The sequence below is a fragment of the Drosophila eugracilis genome, unplaced genomic scaffold (assembly GCF_018153835.1).
Source record: "Drosophila eugracilis isolate 14026-0451.02 unplaced genomic scaffold, ASM1815383v1 contig_974, whole genome shotgun sequence".
Lineage (NCBI taxonomy): Eukaryota > Metazoa > Arthropoda > Insecta > Diptera > Drosophilidae > Drosophila > Drosophila eugracilis.
In genome coordinates, this window is record NW_024573893.1 from 672,000 (window position 1) to 689,847 (window position 17,848).

General features: G+C 41.0%; 3 protein-coding genes across 5 annotated transcripts; 2 read left to right on the forward strand and 1 right to left on the reverse strand.

Annotated features, from left to right (window-relative positions):
- Nucleotides 1–13: 13 nt before the first annotated feature.
- Nucleotides 14–14,530, forward strand: LOC108115169 (elongation of very long chain fatty acids protein). 2 transcript variants are annotated; one of them, XM_017226489.2, is made up of 6 exons: nt 14–400; nt 11,174–11,311; nt 11,994–12,101; nt 12,163–12,243; nt 13,110–13,571; nt 13,707–14,530. In XM_017226489.2, exons 1-6 carry the CDS (start codon nt 398–400, stop codon nt 13,905–13,907), a joined length of 993 nt encoding a protein of 330 aa, XP_017081978.1. In that variant the 5' UTR covers nt 14–397; the 3' UTR covers nt 13,908–14,530. The 2 variants fall into 2 exon arrangements, with proteins under 2 accessions (XP_017081978.1, XP_017081977.1); XM_017226488.2 differs by lacking the exon at nt 14–400 and adding an exon at nt 2,312–2,365.
- A 1,395-nt stretch (nt 14,531–15,925) lies between these two features.
- On the forward strand, nt 15,926–16,483 carry LOC108115058. Its single transcript, XM_017226304.2, has one exon. The coding sequence runs from the start codon at nt 15,926–15,928 to the stop codon at nt 16,436–16,438; it is 513 nt and encodes a 170-aa protein (XP_017081793.2). The 3' UTR covers nt 16,439–16,483.
- On the reverse strand, nt 16,480–17,197 carry LOC108115074 (antennal-specific protein OS-C). 2 transcript variants are annotated; one of them, XM_017226323.2, is made up of 3 exons: nt 17,089–17,197; nt 16,852–17,029; nt 16,480–16,797 (listed from the first exon to the last, which is right to left on the reverse strand). In XM_017226323.2, the coding sequence occupies exons 1-3, from the start codon at nt 17,176–17,178 to the stop codon at nt 16,658–16,660; spliced, it is 408 nt and encodes a 135-aa protein (XP_017081812.2). In that variant the 5' UTR covers nt 17,179–17,197; the 3' UTR covers nt 16,480–16,657. The 2 variants fall into 2 exon arrangements, with proteins under 2 accessions (XP_017081812.2, XP_017081811.2); XM_017226322.2 differs by having other exon boundaries at nt 16,480–17,029.
- Between the last annotated feature and the right edge of the window lie 651 nt (nt 17,198–17,848).

Consider the following 17,848-nt stretch of genomic DNA (forward strand, 5'->3'; position numbering starts at 1 on the left):
GCGTGAAATCAAACTTATTTCAGTGTTTTTGATTTGAATGCAAACGGCCCAAGCTCGCCCAGTCGCTGTCCAGTTGTTGTCCAGTAAAGTCCAGCGCAGCAGTCGCAGCCGCAGCATCAGCAGCCGTTTCCCCAATAGTGATGTAGAAACCAAAAAACCCTATAAAACGATGTGCGTGCGTGTGTAAAATAAAAGAAACTCTGAAAATCGACAAATCTAAAAAAAAAGAAACGAACAAGGATAGTGCGCTGAAAGTGATAAATCTTATGCCAAAGCCGAGAAAATCTCTGTAAATTAGCCAAGTGGATATATATAAAATACGTTCCCTTGTTTTAATCGCAAGATAAACCGAATTCTAGTGCCTGAAAGCAGCGAATACAAAAAGAAATTACAAAAAATGGTAAGTAAGGGGGTTCCCGAAGTGTAAGTGTGACTCAATGGAAAATTGATTCAACCGAAATCCTCCTTTATTAAAGTGGCTTGGAAACTAGTAATTTTGATGACGACCCCAACATGCAAGCCTGAATAAATATACATTCGTTGGCTTGGGCTTTCCATCGATTCTCACAAATGACCCTTTGCACACGCCTTTTGTATGTGTGTTCTTTTATTAAGTAAAATATTAAATAAAAAAAAGAACGACAAAAATAAAAGTAATTTTCAACCCTTTTTTTTTGATGAATAACCGCAAATGACCATACAAATTAATTAACTTAAATTTATTCGTCGAGGAAATCTTTCTCGCAATAACACCCATTCCTGGTTCTTATTCGCTTTCTTTGAAAATGGAAAAAAACCAAACGCTAGCAACTGGTTTCCATTTTCAAGTACACATTCGCCAGCATGCTTTTTCAATGTCTTTCCCAAATGCATTTTTGCCGACTCCGCGCAGACCTTTCGACGCTTTTCCCCCGCTTTCTGCCTCAAAACGTGAGCGTTTTCTGTTTTGCTAGAGTCATTCGCACTTGAGTTTCGCGAAAAGTGAGCACAGAAAATGCAAGTGCTGCACTTATTTCGACGCTGCTGCTGTTGCTGCTACCACCGCAGACGTAACAAAGCAACAGCAACACCAACGGCACAGCAGCAACATCAACGACTGGCTGGCGGTCAAGCGAAGTGAAGGCTGCCTTTTTGGTTTTGACCAGCTCATGAGCTGGCCCGACAACATTTCACACGGAAATGCAGTGCAGCGCTGACCTTGAATCTTGAATCTCAAGCGGGGATATGGGATAACTGGCGATCCGATCGCAAGTGAAATGATAGCCCCTCAGGGCCAGGCCAACCGCTTTGTCCCGTCCACCTTACTTATGCTTTCTGCCCATCATTGCAGATGCTGCTGCTGCTGTTGGGTGTAGAAATCCAGTGATTTTCATATTCATTCAGCGTCAGCTCTGCAAATTCGAGAAAGAAAAAATCCCGATGGGTTAACCAATCATCGCTGCCGGTGGCTAATGATCACTGGCATTGCACCATTTCAAAAAAAAAAAAAAAAAAAAAAAATCGAATGAAAAAAAACAGGCAACCCAGAAATCGAAACTTATTCAAATCTTCGAGTTGTTTTCTTCTCCTTTTGGCCTCTTACACAATAATTATTACACCTCGATTTTATTTTCGACCGACTGGGACTTTTGCCGCATTTTTGTGTTGCCTCTTTTGACACTGAAAAGTGCAAAGACGCTGGCGGCGAATTTTACTAGGCCAGTTGGCCGTTGATAGTTGGTTGTTTTTTGTTTGTTGATTGTTGGTTAGAGACACTGCCACCCAGCTGCCAAACTGCGCAGCCCCCTTTGACTTATTATAATAAAAATGTGCCTTAATCAGCCGATTTGCTTGCAGTGCCTGTGGGCCAGTTAGCCACATTAGAGAGCCAGTTAGCGACGTTGGCGTCGTTTGATCGTTGACTGCCGCTCGGCACTCAGCTGTTTTTGGTAAGAGAAAAAAAGTAAAAAAAAATAATAATAGGGAGAGCGTATATAGGTAGTAAGTACAACGGAGCGAGCTGTTAGTAAAGTGAGTGTGAGATAAGGTTTGCCGCATGTGACGGCGATGGCAGTGCATTTGTTGCTCTATTTCGGTTTGTTTGGCACCACGCGGCGTATGCGCGATTTTCTCAGCTGAGTAGCTAGCTACCTTTTTGACCACTTCAATTGCTAATATGCCATTTGGGCAAAGGTTTATTGTTCAACATTGAAAAAGTGCGTGCGTGTTTCTTAGTTATTGTTGTTAAATATATTCAAAATAGTTTACAACTCTCTCAGCCGAAAACTGATAACGCAGGCCAAGAGAGGAAGACACTGTAGATAAAACATAAAGAGAGTACTTTGAAATGACGATATTTATGGACTCTTATCGGCCCGTGATTGAAGTAAGTGTCATTTGAAATTCAATTATGGCCTGTTTTGAGATTAGACAGTAAAGATACGCCGGCAGAGGTGTTAAAAAACACTAAAAATAACAGCTTTTAAATCTCCACTCAGGCCCGTCAGTTTGCCATATTTTACAGCCTTTTGAGTGTTTTTTTTTTTGCAGTTTTTCTAAACTCTTCATTTCTTAAAACCATTTAATTTATACATATTTGAGGCTTTTAATTGGGTCGATTGAATGAATTGATTTGTGTATGCAAAATTAATTAGTAGGTCATGCTGCGACTAAATATAACGAATTTGGGGTTTAACTAATTTACATTGGATTGAGTTCAGGTGGGACTAATGAAATTTCGTTTCAAGGTTGCTTTTCGTGCCGTTCCTAGAATATTTTCGGCAGAAAGTACTGCTATACGATTTCAAATGCCCTAACTAATGGATAAAGTTTAAGTATCAGTATGGCTAAACATTAATTGAAAGGGAATAAAAATATTATTTAAGGATTAAAAATCACAACATTTAATATTTTTATAATGAAACCAAAAGGTAAAAAAGCAGTCGCTTGTAGACAATTTTCGAAACATTTAATCCGAACACAAAGTAATTAAATAATCAACATTGCGTGGCGAAAACAAAATTTAAATTTGTGAACAGAAGAAAAAACCTGATAAATACGTGAATGTAAAATGATTGAGCAGCTAAAAGTCATTGCTTGTTTAATTGTATTGCTAGTGATTTACGGGATTGAGGGCAGGGAACTTTGAACAGGGAAATGGCAGGGACGAAAACCAAAGTTCGTCATTCGGATCGAATTGGAATTGCATATTAAATACCTGAATCCAGATGGTAAGGTACCATTTTTTAATGCAAGCCCCTAACCTGATTGGTAGGCATTAACGCCATGCACACACACACACACACACACAGAGCAAAATCAACATTCGCCGACTGATAGACGCAATGTAGAATGAATCAGCTAAAATATCTGAATTGAGGCTTTTGAAATGGCATTTGGGGAACTCACTTACACTTACGCACCTTTGGCCAAGCTGTGGAGTATTTGCAGCTGTGCACTTGACTACTAACTGAGTGTTTTAGTTGCGGCAAATACTGTTTTACACTGAACGAAAATGGTTTATTTACAAGACAAAATTTTCTATTATTGGAATATTTTCTGCTTGTGGAAACCTTCATATTTAAGATATCCCAAAAACTGAAAAATTTGTTTTAATTAAGAAATTAAAAGAAAATGATTTTCAAAATTAATATTTTGGCGGTTTCTTTATAACCTTTTTAATTGATTACTTAATATTATTGGCATTTATAAAACTGAATAAAATTATCCGTAATCGCTGATTTTGTTTAACTCTTAACCTAATTCAATAAAAATAAAATTGATTTCCTAATTGATTTTCATATATTTTATTTACATATAATTAATATTTCTTTCTGTGTGAATTTCAACAACTTGCAACCTGAAACGCTGCTGCATTCAGTGAGCGGAGTAAAACCGCCCCCGAGACCAACAACACAACTTCCTTGGGGCAGGCGGCACAGCAGCAGCAGCAGCAGCAACAACATACACTCGGAAAAACTGTCTTGCACTAATTACTAGGGGATTTGGGGCCAACGACAGGCGGGCGGCTGAGCGGTTTGGCGGCAAGAACAACATCCAAACTCGATTGCCAAATTAACGCGATTTAGTTGCTTTGAAATGTGGCCGGAATCAAGTCTTCTCTGCGGCCAAACACATATACGAATGCTGTTGGTTATATAGGCCCACATATATCATGTGTTGTTGGTGTGGCAAGTGCCTTTGCTGCACATGTTGCTACCTCTTGTTTTCCCACCAATTTCGATTGAGAAATCGCCAGCGATTTCAATCGCGTGCAAGTCGCGCGCAGCTTGGTATTCGCTTGAAAGTTGAAAAACGCGCGCTGCATTTTCAACTTGACCCACAACAGCCGGGTATTGATCATCGATCAGCTTGTAATCGGTGTTTTACGCTCGTTTTTATTGTCTTATTATTTTCTTTATTTATTTTTTGTTGTATTTTGTGGTGTTTTCCTTTACTGCTTTCCATTTACCGAAGATTTGTTTACACATTTAACAAATCGCTTATGTGTGAGTGTTTCTGTGTGGTGGTCCATGGGGTGTTGCATCATCGCCTTGTCATATTAGACAAGATGCCGCTGGAGTAAAAGTCGCGCTCTGAACCTGAATGTTAACTTCGAAAGCCAGTTGCAGATACAGATACATATACACTTCGTTTCTTTTGATTTTGATCCCCCTGTTGGCTGCGCTCAACTTGACCTATAAATTGATTTTAATGTTGCGCAGGTTCGTGCGACTGTGTTTGATTTTTCTTTGGCCCCACCATTCAAAGCAATTTTTTCTTTAATGATCGAAAATCATTAAGTGCGACACGAGTTTGGGTCTCAGCTTCGATCGCCACCGATCGATCCCCCTATCCCCCCAAGTTACAAATGCTTCAATCATATGGTTGCAAACCTGTTTGGCCCTTTAAATTTATCTCTCGAATTGCTTTTTCTTTTTTCATTTTTGGGCTGCTGCGGCTGCTGTGGCTGCTGGGAAAGTAAAAGTGTTGAGCTGGACAATTATGCGGCTCTACAAACGGGAAACCATAATTTTTTCTTGCTGTGCAAATTGCTTAGTGCCGCCCTGGCAGATGAGACTTATATAAAACTCGTTAAAATAAATCAAAGAAAGAGATTTAGAGATGCTAATGTCTGTCACCTGTCTCTCCGTCTCTCGCGCCAGGCCAATTGCAAAAATGTAAAAAATAACAAAAACAGAAAACCAAAAGGCAAGATCCCAAACAGTCAGTAAACCGCTTGGACGCTTGGCCGGTTGGCCTTGTAAAGAAATACATACCTACTAAAAAATTTTAAGATTTGAACTGATGTCGGTTACTACATCGCAGCCTCAACACCTATATCATCTTCTTCTCTCCGTCAGTCGCTCGTCGCTCGTCGCTGGTCGCTCTTTGTTGTCTTCCCAATTATGCATTTGAAACTCAAACCCGTCAGATACTTTTTTTAGACAGTCTGGGACGGAACTTGATGGCAGAGAAGCGGGAAAAGGGGGCGGTGGCCGCCAATCGGGATTTTGGTTTTCGGACGCTTGGCTTAATTAATTGCCAACATGTTGTAAAGTGTTAATAACATTTTTGTTGTTCGATAGCGATAGGGGCTGCCGCTGCTCTGTCGCTGATAATTTAATTGCTTTTGTCGACTGTGGCACCAACCAAAATGCAAATGTTAGCAAATATGTTTCTGTCCGCGGGCCATTTGATTTATATTGGCTTTTGGGTCAAATTGTGCAAAGCCAAAAGATTTGAATTATCAAAAATGCAGCCACCTCTTTTGTGGAATTTTTTATTTTGTGTTTTGTATTTGGCAAGCTTTTTGGTTCGGGATGAATGCCTTTGAATTTTTCCCTCGGCTCGTGTGAATAATAAACTGTTAAAAGAGCCAAATACGCTGGCATTGAAATCCGAATAGTGGTATTAATTAGTTGAATCAACAAAAGCTAAGCGGGAATGTGAACCATAAAACCCTGAATATCGCTGGGTTTTTTGGCCTAGATACAACACTGAGAAAAACAAAGAAATGATCTTTGAACTTAAACTATTATTTATGCTTATAGCTTGAAGTTTATTGGCCTTTGATGGCTGAAATATTTAGCTATGGTAAATTACAAAACTTGACACTTTAATATATTTGTTTTCATCTTGGTAATTATCTTGGGATTAATTCAAGTTATAGGCAAGATCCAGCTTCTTTGTATGTCCAAAATTCCAGATTCTTGACATGACTTGATTGAGATATTGAAATACTTGATTCCAGTGTGATTGACAACCTGTTGGCTTGCCCCGCCGGGTGCTTGCCCAACCCAATGAGCCGCAATTAGAGCCAAAGTGGCCGTCTCACTGCCAATCGCTTATTACACAGTCACTGGCAACACATTAGGGCGACAATTTGTCGCAGGCGAGTGCGACTAAAAATGATCATTGTCCGGCAAAAGGTTCCCAGTCCGGTGGCGGCTTAGTCACTGGCTTGTGGGTCAGGCCTAGATGGCGACATCGAACAATGATGATGGATATGAATGGTGAATGGCCAAATCATCGCCGGCGTTTGCGGGGACAGCCTCTGTCTCAGCATCAGCCTCTGGCCCAAATCATGGGCACTGTAAGTTTCAGCTCATTTGTCCGGCTCTCTGGACCCCGACCGACTTTATGGCGCATAATGAAGCGTTAAAATGTAACGCGCAACAGCAGCAGCAGCATCAGCAACAGCAGCAACAACAGCGGCCACAAACAACAATTACAAATGCCGCTTTACACTTGCCGCTGCTGACGGAAGCATTTTTGTGGGTTTTTAGGGAAAGCATTTGGTGGCGGTGGCGAGCGCGTGTGAACCAAAGAAAGCGAAAAAGGGTCAGCATTTGGCCAAGAGTTGGGATGCTGGTGGTGCTGCTTCCACTGCTGTTGTGGCTTACGCAAACTGACCAAAGCCAGATTTATGTAATGGCAAATACAATACGTTTTTAGCTGCCGTATTTGCTGGTCCAAAGTCCACATAGCAGCTGACAGCTTGCCGAGAAGAGACAGCTTGGCAGAAAAATAAAGCTAAAATTCTGGCCATCATCACCGTGAATCGGCACAATTCGATTTGGGGATTACACAAGCTGCGAAGTTAGCCCAGCAGCTGTGAATCATTATTCGCCAAATATTGGCCAACCTTTTGCAGATCCACACACAAAGCCCAACCACCAATTCAGTGTTAGAATGTATGCATTTATAATAATCATATGGAAGATTTGTTGAATTTTTACAAATACCGGTTTCCGTTTGTTTTGTCCTTGTTCTCTATGCCGCGTTTTATTTAATTTGCTTTGCCAAAAACAAAGTTCAACAAACCGCCTGAAAAGTATAATTTGAGATTTGCTCAGAGCTTACAGATGGCCAGTTAATTTTGTTTACGTCCCAGCCTCAATTCTCCGAAGACCACCCAGATGAACATTATTTTTATTGCAATCACAGCTTCACATACATTTCACTCTAAACGATGTCGCTGAGTACTTGTGGGGTTTTCGTATTCAAAACAACGCCAGGAACTTAACTAATGTGATAGATGGAATCGCCTCATTAATGCAGCTCTGCTGCTGCGCACTACTTGAAAAACCATCAGCAGCGATGACTGTCGAAGTTTGGCCCCCACGCCCACGCCCGCGCACTTGTTGCTGCTGGTGCGGCAGGTTCGTGTCTTAAGTCTTTTGTTTCCGCTTCGATAAAAATCATGAAAACAAGAAACTGCTTGCCAGCTTAGACTTGACAAATTACGGCTTCGCATGATAGATCGAATTATGACAGATCATTGGATAAACTGATTGTCGGCGTCCACACAAAGCCCGCCAATTATTAATGAAATTCCTTTTGGTTCCGGAATCGGCTTGAACTTCCTCCTGCCACTTGTTGGTCTGTCAACTGGTTGTTAAGGCCATAAATGGCGGTTCTAAAACTAGAGCACCTCCCAGCCCCCCTTCCGAAACATGTGTACGAGTATATAGAAAGCCATGCAGTCGGAAATGCAGTCGACATAAACTGACGGAATTTTCGGACCCCGCCGAGCTAAACAAAAATGCCGGCACAGACCGACAATTAAACTTAATTGCGCTTAGTGGTCGTCTATAGCTGCGACTTTGACTCCGCCAGCAAGTGCACTATAATGCGTGTTAAGTATATACTATTTTCATCTTAATGGATCTCACCCAGATAGTGTGAGAAAACGGGTTTTATGACGCTCATCGCAAGTAATTTTCCTTAATCAAATGGCATAAAATATGTGAAATTAAAACACCAGCCGCTGTCCTACGTCATTTGGCCAGGAAGAGTGCAATGCAAATTGCTTGATAAGTACTATACTATACCTGGCTAATGGAGGCTTTTAATCGGTCAAATTTTCACTTGATTTACACCTACGCCTCGTACTTTTCACATGCGAGAAAGCTTGAAAATTACCTAAAAAATGCTGTAGCACCGGAAGCAGCTGAAAACGTAGAAGATCGTGAGATACCCTATACATCGTGCAATAACTTTAATAAATATGAGAAATGAGTGTTTGAAATCCACCCATTTCATATTTAATATATATTTTACCTTAATGACTTAACACATTCCCGAGTGGCAACTTAAAAGCTTACGGAAGTTTCAGAGAACATAATTTATGTGGCGTATGTGATGTAATTTGTTGAAAGTTATCACCACTTATGCCTTTTGTAATTTTCCCTTCCTTTCGGTTAGAGTATCCAAAGATTGGTCTTTGTACTTTGGCGGGTCTTCCCCTCCTTCCTCAAATTCAATTAACTAGCACGCACCTAAAAAAGTGAAAATCTTTGCTAGAGACTCTCTCGGAAAGTGAATCTTAATTAGATGCAATCAGCGGTGATATTGTTGAGATGCGATGCTGTCTCTTCCGGGCTTTTGTGCCCCCCTTAACAGTGGCGGCAATTTTATTTCTGGGCCAGCCCTGAATCTGAGTCTGAATCATCGTTACGGCCATACATCATTGACAAAGTCCATCCTAAGTCGCTTCACTGGCTGCCATCGAGAGTATTCCCAAATTACGTCAGATGTGTAATAGAAAATTTTGCCAGTCATTTGACTGAGAGACATGAAGTCCGATCGCTGGAGTGGCTGATATTTCAATAAATCTTGCAACACGGCTACCATGCGTCAGAAAGATGAAATTGTTTGGCTTGGACAGCTTGGACAGTTCTCCCCCGAAACTAGCAATTACACATTGCTAGCCACACCCACACCCAGTCGGTCAGTAAGTTCACCTGGCGGCAGCCTTATGACAGACTCGGTTCATTAATGACCAAACGACATGACGACGAGGCTTTCAGCGCTCGATCAGCGTACTTCTCGAACCTCCACCTCCAGCTCCTCAACCTCCGCCACCTGGCTCTGCCGATGATGATGGCTGACGTACTTAGCTGGCCAGGCGACAAATGAGCATTGTATTCTCGCAACTTCCCCCATCCACCTGTTTGGCTGTCTATGTCTTGTTGGTGCTGCAGTTGCACGGGATGCCCGACAGCCAAGAATGATGGATGAGCTGGTGGTGGCCAGAGGCGTAGTTAGGACAGCTGGGTGCTTAGACTCGCGTTTGCGTGTTATGCAAAATATAAACGCTTTAGGTAAACTAACCAAGAATTAGACTTAGACAAGATAGCAGCTATTGGTCGCTCGTTTTTCAGTTTTCCGCAACTCTTACAAAGTAGCAGAGCAAGGCTCTTGGACTCTCTAATTTGCAGACCAAATTACATACAATTGAGACTGCATAACTCGAGTATTAAAACGCCCCGCAAGTCAATGCACAAGGCGGTTTTAAATTTCTATAATTATTTTATAATAAGTCAATAAACTTTATTGGATGTGGCTAGCGTGAAGGAAATTGTTTTTAGAATTTAATGGCTGGAAAACGGTACCAAACTGCTTAAATATTTTATGAAAATAATTAACTGGCCTTTGTGATTTCTTTTCTTGAGCCTTAGATGTTTTGTTAAACTTAAAGTTAAGCCTTGATAACCATGCTCTGAATTCCATTTCCGCTGAACTGCAAAAGAGATTCCATAAGGAAATGAAATTTAGAACAAGGCTCTATAATTACATTTTTGTTTTGACAAATTAAAACAATAAAATTTTAATAGCCAGCACTTTTCTAGTTTTGCACTGTTTGAAATATTTCCTTAATTACAGACCAAAGCCAAGCAAGAAAAAGAGCTAATTACTACCAAATGGGCTTAGATTTTTCCTTAATTATAATCGAAAAAGTGAACTTAAAGTTGTAATTCAATAAATGAGTTATGCTGGTATCGATTTAATTGACATATCAAATGCAGCTTTCAAAATCGCGGATTTCCCTTGACATTCCGCCGTCCACACATACGCCCCTGATTCGTTCAAATCAATTAAGTTAACCCTAACCCCTCCGTGGAAACGGCTTCAGCCCCCGCTGCAATTAAGAGTAGCGTTGTTTTCTTTAATTGCCGCCAGTCAGGTATTTAACTATTTAAGCGACGATTAACACTGGCGGAACTGGTTTAGCTTTTCCTGGCATCCCCCCTCTGGACTTCCCCCTCGCCGTGCTTCCCCTCTTAACTTCTATGTCAGTCAGCCAGTCAGTCAGTCGGTCAGGCTGTCGTCCAATCATTTCTAGATTGTTTTGTTTTGTTATTTATCACATGGACATGGACATAGACTAAGAGGCCATTGGAGATTGCAACATCTCAGGCAGCCAGCCGGCTGCACCAGTTTTTCTGCTTGATTTTACTTTTTGGTTTTGGATTTCTATATATTTTTGCGGCTGGCATCGTCGAGTGCTAATCGACAATGGGAAATTACTGCGCACAAATATTATAGAAAATCATGGTTTGTCGGTTAATGGAGAGCTCCATACGGAAATTCGCGCAGAATGTTGTTTCGGCTTTTCGGTTTCCTTTGTTTTCTGTCCATTGCAGCAAGTGTGATTGATTTGCGCAGAGAGGGAACGTTTAATTAAAACCAAAATCCAAAAGGTAACGGGCCAATATTCATAATCAATCAGTTGTCCGCCTTTTTGAACTTAACTGACTCGAATTTGCCTGAAACGGCAGTTTTGCAATAACCAACTGAAAATTTATTGATTTGACACTTGATCTCGCTAAATGGGTAAATGGTGATTGAACACTCCCAGTTGGCACACATGACTAATCTGTTATCTTTCTGGTCTTTGCACTTGCAGGATTACCTCACAATGTTCTACGACGGCTGGCGGGATCTGATGGACAACAAATCGGATCCGCGAACACGAGACTACCCGCTCATGAGCTCCCCGTTCCCCACGATAGCCATCAGTCTGACATACGCTTATATCGTGAAGGTAAGTGGTTCGGGATTGGGGAATCACCGACTCCGATCCATAATTATTGAAGTGGGGACAGACGATGTAGAATCGAACAAAAAAATGGACAGAACAACATCATTCCGATGGGGGCAATTTACGCTGATTTCGTAGACCATAACTGGCAGATTCTCATCTGATGATTATGCGGATCCTTTTCGCAAACTAGTTTCCCTTTATTGCATTGCAAAATGACTGTGAAACCCGAGCTAGGGGTTCAGGGCCATCCAATTTGTGCGACGATCGTCGCCAAGAGCTGGTGTCGAAAGGTGACCCAAGAGCATCGTCGACGGCGATTATGCAAAATTTAAAAAATCAATTCGAAAAACGATTTCTATTTAGGTTTCATTTTTAATTTTACAAAAGCATTTAACTTACTTTCACATGTCTGCTAAAATAGATCGGTGGCGGAGGGATGGAGCGGGGTGGAGCTGCGGTTGGCCAAACAAAAGACTTAGGCAACGAACTTGTCACAAAACCAACAGACAAAGTCGGTCGCGTCGATTGATTTGATTTGATAATTGCTGCAACAGGCTTTGGCATCTGTTTGAATATGTTAAATGACACGCGAAGACAACGTCGAGGGTTAGGGCTTAAGATTTGAGATACGATGAAGAGGATGCTCTTACAGTGGAACTTACTGATCTATGCTTTGTTCCAGGTACTCGGACCCAAGCTCATGGAGAACCGAAAGCCTTTCGAGCTACGCAAAGTCTTGATCGTCTACAATGCAGCGCAGGTTATCTTCAGTGCCTGGCTCTTTTACGAGGTAATATAAAATATACCTATTAAGTTAATTCCACTGAAAAATAACCACTTTTCATTTATAGTCCTGCATAGGTGGATGGCTGAACGGCTATAACTTGCGATGCGAACCCGTTAATTATTCCTACTCACCCAAAGCGATTCGTGTAAGTATAAATGGAAGCTCTTATATACTGATCTTGGCAAATATATACATAGCCAAACATGGGGCTATAAATTCTGATTTTTGCTTATGCTTGGCAAATAGCAAAGTTCTTTTGTTGACTGGGCTAGATTTTATGTAAGCAACCAGTTTTTAGCCACCAAGAGACCAGAAATTAGAAAAAAAGCGGCACTGGCGACAGGTTCTCTTATGCTAATCACAAAGAAATGGATGCCGAAAGCCGGCCGGCTGTGTGGCCAGTGGCCGGTGGATTGTGCGGATCGAGGAATCTCACGTGTGTCGCCAGGCTGGCTAATCTGGGTAAATGACCCAAAGAAAGTGGCAGTCTTAGAAAGTTGACAGGCGAAAGATTTGGCAAATCACCCATTTTTCGTTATTGATAAGCATGAGGTTTGTCCAACCGTTAGTTCCAGGGCAAACGGAATCGATCTGGTCAAGCTGCGACCGTATTTTTGCATAACAATCAACGCTTGGAATATTGGATATGAATGAGCACAGATATTAGTTTTGATTAGAATTTATAGATAAATTGTGAGAGAAAATGAAATTCTGAAGCAACTCATATTGCGATAGAATTGTTATTTTTAGACTGTACACAATCAGAAGGAACTATTGAACACTAGAAAAATGATATTGAAATTTGCAGACGAATATATCTCTTGCTCTCTCTATGCCCTTCCCAAACTACATAAACCTCAATACGGTTTGATCTTAGATTTAGTAACCATTAAAAATGGGTTACGAAACAGCACTTTGACTTTTCTTGGAATTGCATTACAAGCAAGAAGAACCCTTTTTTTCTCATAACGAATTATAATTATTTAACTATTTCTTCATTTTATTTTACAGACCGCTGAGGGATGCTGGTGGTACTACTTCTCCAAGTTCACCGAGTTCTTCGACACCTTCTTCTTCGTGATGCGCAAGCGGTATGATCAGGTGTCCACCCTGCACGTGATCCACCATGGAATCATGCCCGTGTCCGTCTGGTGGGGCGTCAAATTCACCCCCGGCGGTCACTCGACCTTCTTCGGCTTCCTGAACACCTTCGTGCACATCTTCATGTACGCCTACTACATGCTGGCCGCGATGGGTCCCAAGGTCCAGAAGTACCTGTGGTGGAAGAAGTACTTGACCGTGATGCAGATGATCCAGTTCGTCCTGGTTATGGTGCACTCCTTCCAGTTGTTCTTCAAGAACGACTGCAACTACCCGATCGGCTTTGCCTACTTCATCGGAGCCCATGCTGTGATGTTCTACTTCCTCTTCTCAAACTTCTACAAGCGTGCCTATGTGAAGCGCGATGGCAAGGTAAGAGGAAGGATATTCCAAATATTTAATACTTTCATCAATTTAAACTTAAATTCGTTCTTAGTTTGGTCATTTATGTGTTGATTTCTCTTTTATGAACAAATTTAATGAAATTAAATACTTTTTATTTTCCAGGACAAGCCAGCTGTGAAGGCCAATGGACATGCCAACGGACACGTCAAGGCGCTGAAGGACGGCGATGTGGCGCCCACCAGCAACGGCCAGGCCAACGGCTTCCACAACACCTTCTCGAAGTTCACCACGGACATGTGCAATCCGGCCCTGAACTCCTCGACAGCGAGACAGCGCGTGCTCGTGAACGCCGGCAACAAGTGAGCCCAGCCAGCCAACCAGCCAGCCAGCCAAACATGAAACACACATAAGCATAAATTAATTACGCTACCAATTAAATTACCGTACATTTAAATTAAACGTAAGCATAGGGAGTCCAAGCCTACATCTAAGCCAAATCGAATTCGCATCAATATCAATTAAAGACAAGGAAACAAAAACATTATTTCATGGACAATCCGTGGTAATCGCACGTAGGGATCACACATCGCTGGCAAACTGCTCAGTCTGCCGATCGTTTCTCAAAACTAAATTTATATCTATATCCATATATCTATAGCCCAAAATACTTTCCGCATCCCGTCATCCATGTGCATGTACATAGATCGTTCATAGCTGATGAGAATTTTAGTGGTACTCGTGGCGAGTACGGCGTTCATCTTATTTTAATACCCTAAACTCCATCCTTGTTGGGGATGAGGCAATGGTCACTTAAGATTCCATTGTGCGTCCTTCACGGTTATCCGCTTTACATATCTATCGCTCTATAATTTGTATTTCTGGTTATGCAAGCGACGCTTTTTAATACGTGTATATTATTTCTATGGATTGTTTTGAACATAAGAAATGTGTTTTTATTTTATAAATAAATTCGAGATTAAAACCTAGAGAACAAGCTGCCGTTTTTTTTGTTGTTCTGGTAATTATTGTTTTTTGAGTCTGACTAATTATATTTCTTGATTTTGACTTAGCTAATATTGGTATGTCTCTAGTATCCCTCAAGGATGGTTAAATACCAAATTGCTCCCTCTTATTGTTCAGTTGAAGATTTGTTCGGTTACGTCCCATCTTTTCTCATCCTATAAGATAGCAATTCATCTTGGTGATCTTTGTTATCACCCCACCTTGTGGTCGTTGGCAGTACTTACTTAAATTTTACAACCACTTTACATCTACCATTTTTATGTTAAAAATAGAAGAATACTTTTGGGCTCTAAAGTCTTTGTAAAATATTTTAATTCTAAAATATTGACCAAGCTCAAGGGAGAAAGTTTTAATTTCATAATTTCATTCTTTTATAATGTGTTTATATAAAGTATTTTAAAATATTTGGAGAAAGGGTCTATGAAAAATATTTTTAACATTCGGAGAGGAATTTATTTTAACGAAAAGGCCATGTGAGCATATTGGGTTCGCCCTTATGATCCGCGAGTAGTTTAATATTATATATATATGTTATTACTTGGTTACATCCAACTTGTGTCGAAGGTAGGATTCCATTTCTCGTGAGATACTTTTTATTATAAATTATATAATTGGTCCGATTCCTATGGATCTCTTTGACTGTCCTCAACACTAATAATGTCTTGGAATAAATTTCCAATCTTTAAAATGCTGCGAGGTATTAAACCGCCGAGCTACTTGAAATAGCAAAACACAGTTGGCAATGTTTACGTTTATTTCGTTCAGCCCAAAAGGTATTTGACCTTGCAATGGGCCCATTCCATTCACTTGCCACGCCCACATAAGAAGACAAAAACCCAAGTTAAATTATTACAGAAATAGTAGGCATGTCAAGTCATTACGGTTAATGAGAAGATTTATGGGCACACACGAAGTTCTCGCAAAAAAACGAACCATAAGAATCTCGAATGTACACTCAATTTATGCAAATTATTTACCAATACTTTGTTGGGAGTGAGCAGGAGCAGTAAGACAGGATCACGGACACGACGCCATGCATAATTATTTCATTAGGAGCTAATGAACTGTTTCCGATCGATGCATATTACCTAGGGCTCGAACGGAGGTAGGGTATGATCTTCGAGTTCTGAGAAGCGGTTCCTTTCAAAGCTGTTATTATCACATTTCCAATCAAAATACTCTGCTTTATATGGCTAATTCTTACTAACTAAACTAAGAAAATAGGGAAGATAACCATAAAAACAACTGTTAACTTCTTGTTAATTTAAATTAGATTAAACCATAAGCGGAAAATATTAGCAAAGCGAATAGCATCACGAAACGAATATCAATCATAGTTGAGGAGAAAACCTGGAAAGATGGTAAAGCAGCTTAAAAAGTTATTAATTACCCTTTTGGTATCCTGCTTTCTACTATTTATTTTTACCAACGTTGTTGAGACTCGAAAATCACATCTCAAAGGTCACTACAGAACTTTGCCTAACCGTAAAAATCATATAGCCTTGAGACCCAGAACTAATGGCACGCATCACCAACTTCAATTAGGTGATATTACGGATAAGTTTTACAGTCACTGCAATGACACTTTCAGAGAGAAGAATCTGGTTACTTACGTGGTTCATGACATGATCGCCGGAATTCTAGACCGACTTAATGAGATGTGCTTAAATCAACCCATCCACCCACTTATCCATCGAATGTTCACCGAAACTCTGCTGTGTGGTGGAAGTCTTTCGGAAGCCATTGACGTCATAATTGACATTATATTTGGGCAAAGTGAAAGAAAGTGCAGGGATAGGCATGGATTCGAAGGCCTTTATGTTTTAACCAGTGCCGAGAACGAAGTCGTGGAAGTAAAACATTTACGTTAAACCAGAATATCGATTGAGAGAATAAATAATATTGCATGAAATGAAGTTTCAAAACTTTTAAATTCAGATAGTAAATACATTTGACATTTATAAAATAATTATTAAACTTTTTACAATGCTATGTTTTAGGAACTTTAAAAACCGTGAAATATCCAGATACCAAAGTCAATCAAATTCCATTTCGATTCCTTCAATTTAAGCCGTTATAAAGTTGCTGGACTATTCGTTCTTCTCGGTGGCAAACAATTCCGTGCCGGGATTCAAGTTTTTCAGGAAGTTTAGGGATCTAGCAAAGCGATCGCCGGCTTCATCCACACTGGGCAGAACGGCCTCCACAAGAATTGGCACCACTTGCTCGCCTATGGATTGAAAAAGCTCAGCGATCTTGATTATGGTGGCCGGATCTGGCAAACCTGGAATGGCCGCTCGAGCCGATGGTGCATTGTCCGTGATCAGCTCCCGCCGCCTGCGTCTGTTTTCCTCCGAATCCTCAACTGTTTCTTCAGAGGAGGAGTCATCGTCATCGCCATCGCCATCTCCTTCCTGTTTGATCACCACCTCTGTCTCCTCGTTGGCAACCGTGATTACATCCTGTTGATTAATGAATGACCGGATTATTTACATTCAAATTGATTATCCTCGTTAATCACCTGTGGCCTGGCCTGCGTTTGGGTCACCACTTGAAGCATCACCAGCAGGAATCCGGAGAGCAGCAGCTGTCGTCCCATGTGGAAGCCCATTTTGTTAACTTGAATGTGCTTATGCACCCACCTTGTGCCATATATATACCTCCCATTTAATAGGCTAATGACACTTGCATGTCGATAAATCGGCTAATGCAACGGTAATGCAGGGTAATGCAGAAATTGATCAATTTCTGTGTGGCCCAGCTACACCAATTTAAGTTCTAGCCGGCAACCTTGTGGAGTCGGCAGACTCTTCAAACACCCGGCAACGCAGCATATTTTGGCCAGGAATGCGCCGACGAGTGCACTTTTTCTTTGTTGGTCCGATCGCTGGCCAAGAAACCCGATCCACCAACTTTTGGCTTTTCGTCAGGCGAGAGAGAGAGCTCAGGTAAGCTTGAGCGCAGACAGGTAGTTTTTGGGCCCGGCTCAATCGCCGCAGGCCATAAATCGTACTTACGCACACGGAACGCGTTTCGTTCACAAGTATAATTAAATCAAATTCGAGGAGCGATTCCGATCGGGGCTGTGCCTCTGGGAGCAATGCACAAGCCAGCCAGCAAGCCAGCGCAAAACTGCAACTTTAGTTGCGAATCAGACCTCTATTCGGACAGGTCACAGTGAAATATAGAAAAAAGTGGCAATACATTTCAGAAAGTGTTAATTGTTTATTGCAAAAAGGTTAAACAAATATTTTTAAAAATGATTTAAAAAATTTCTTTAA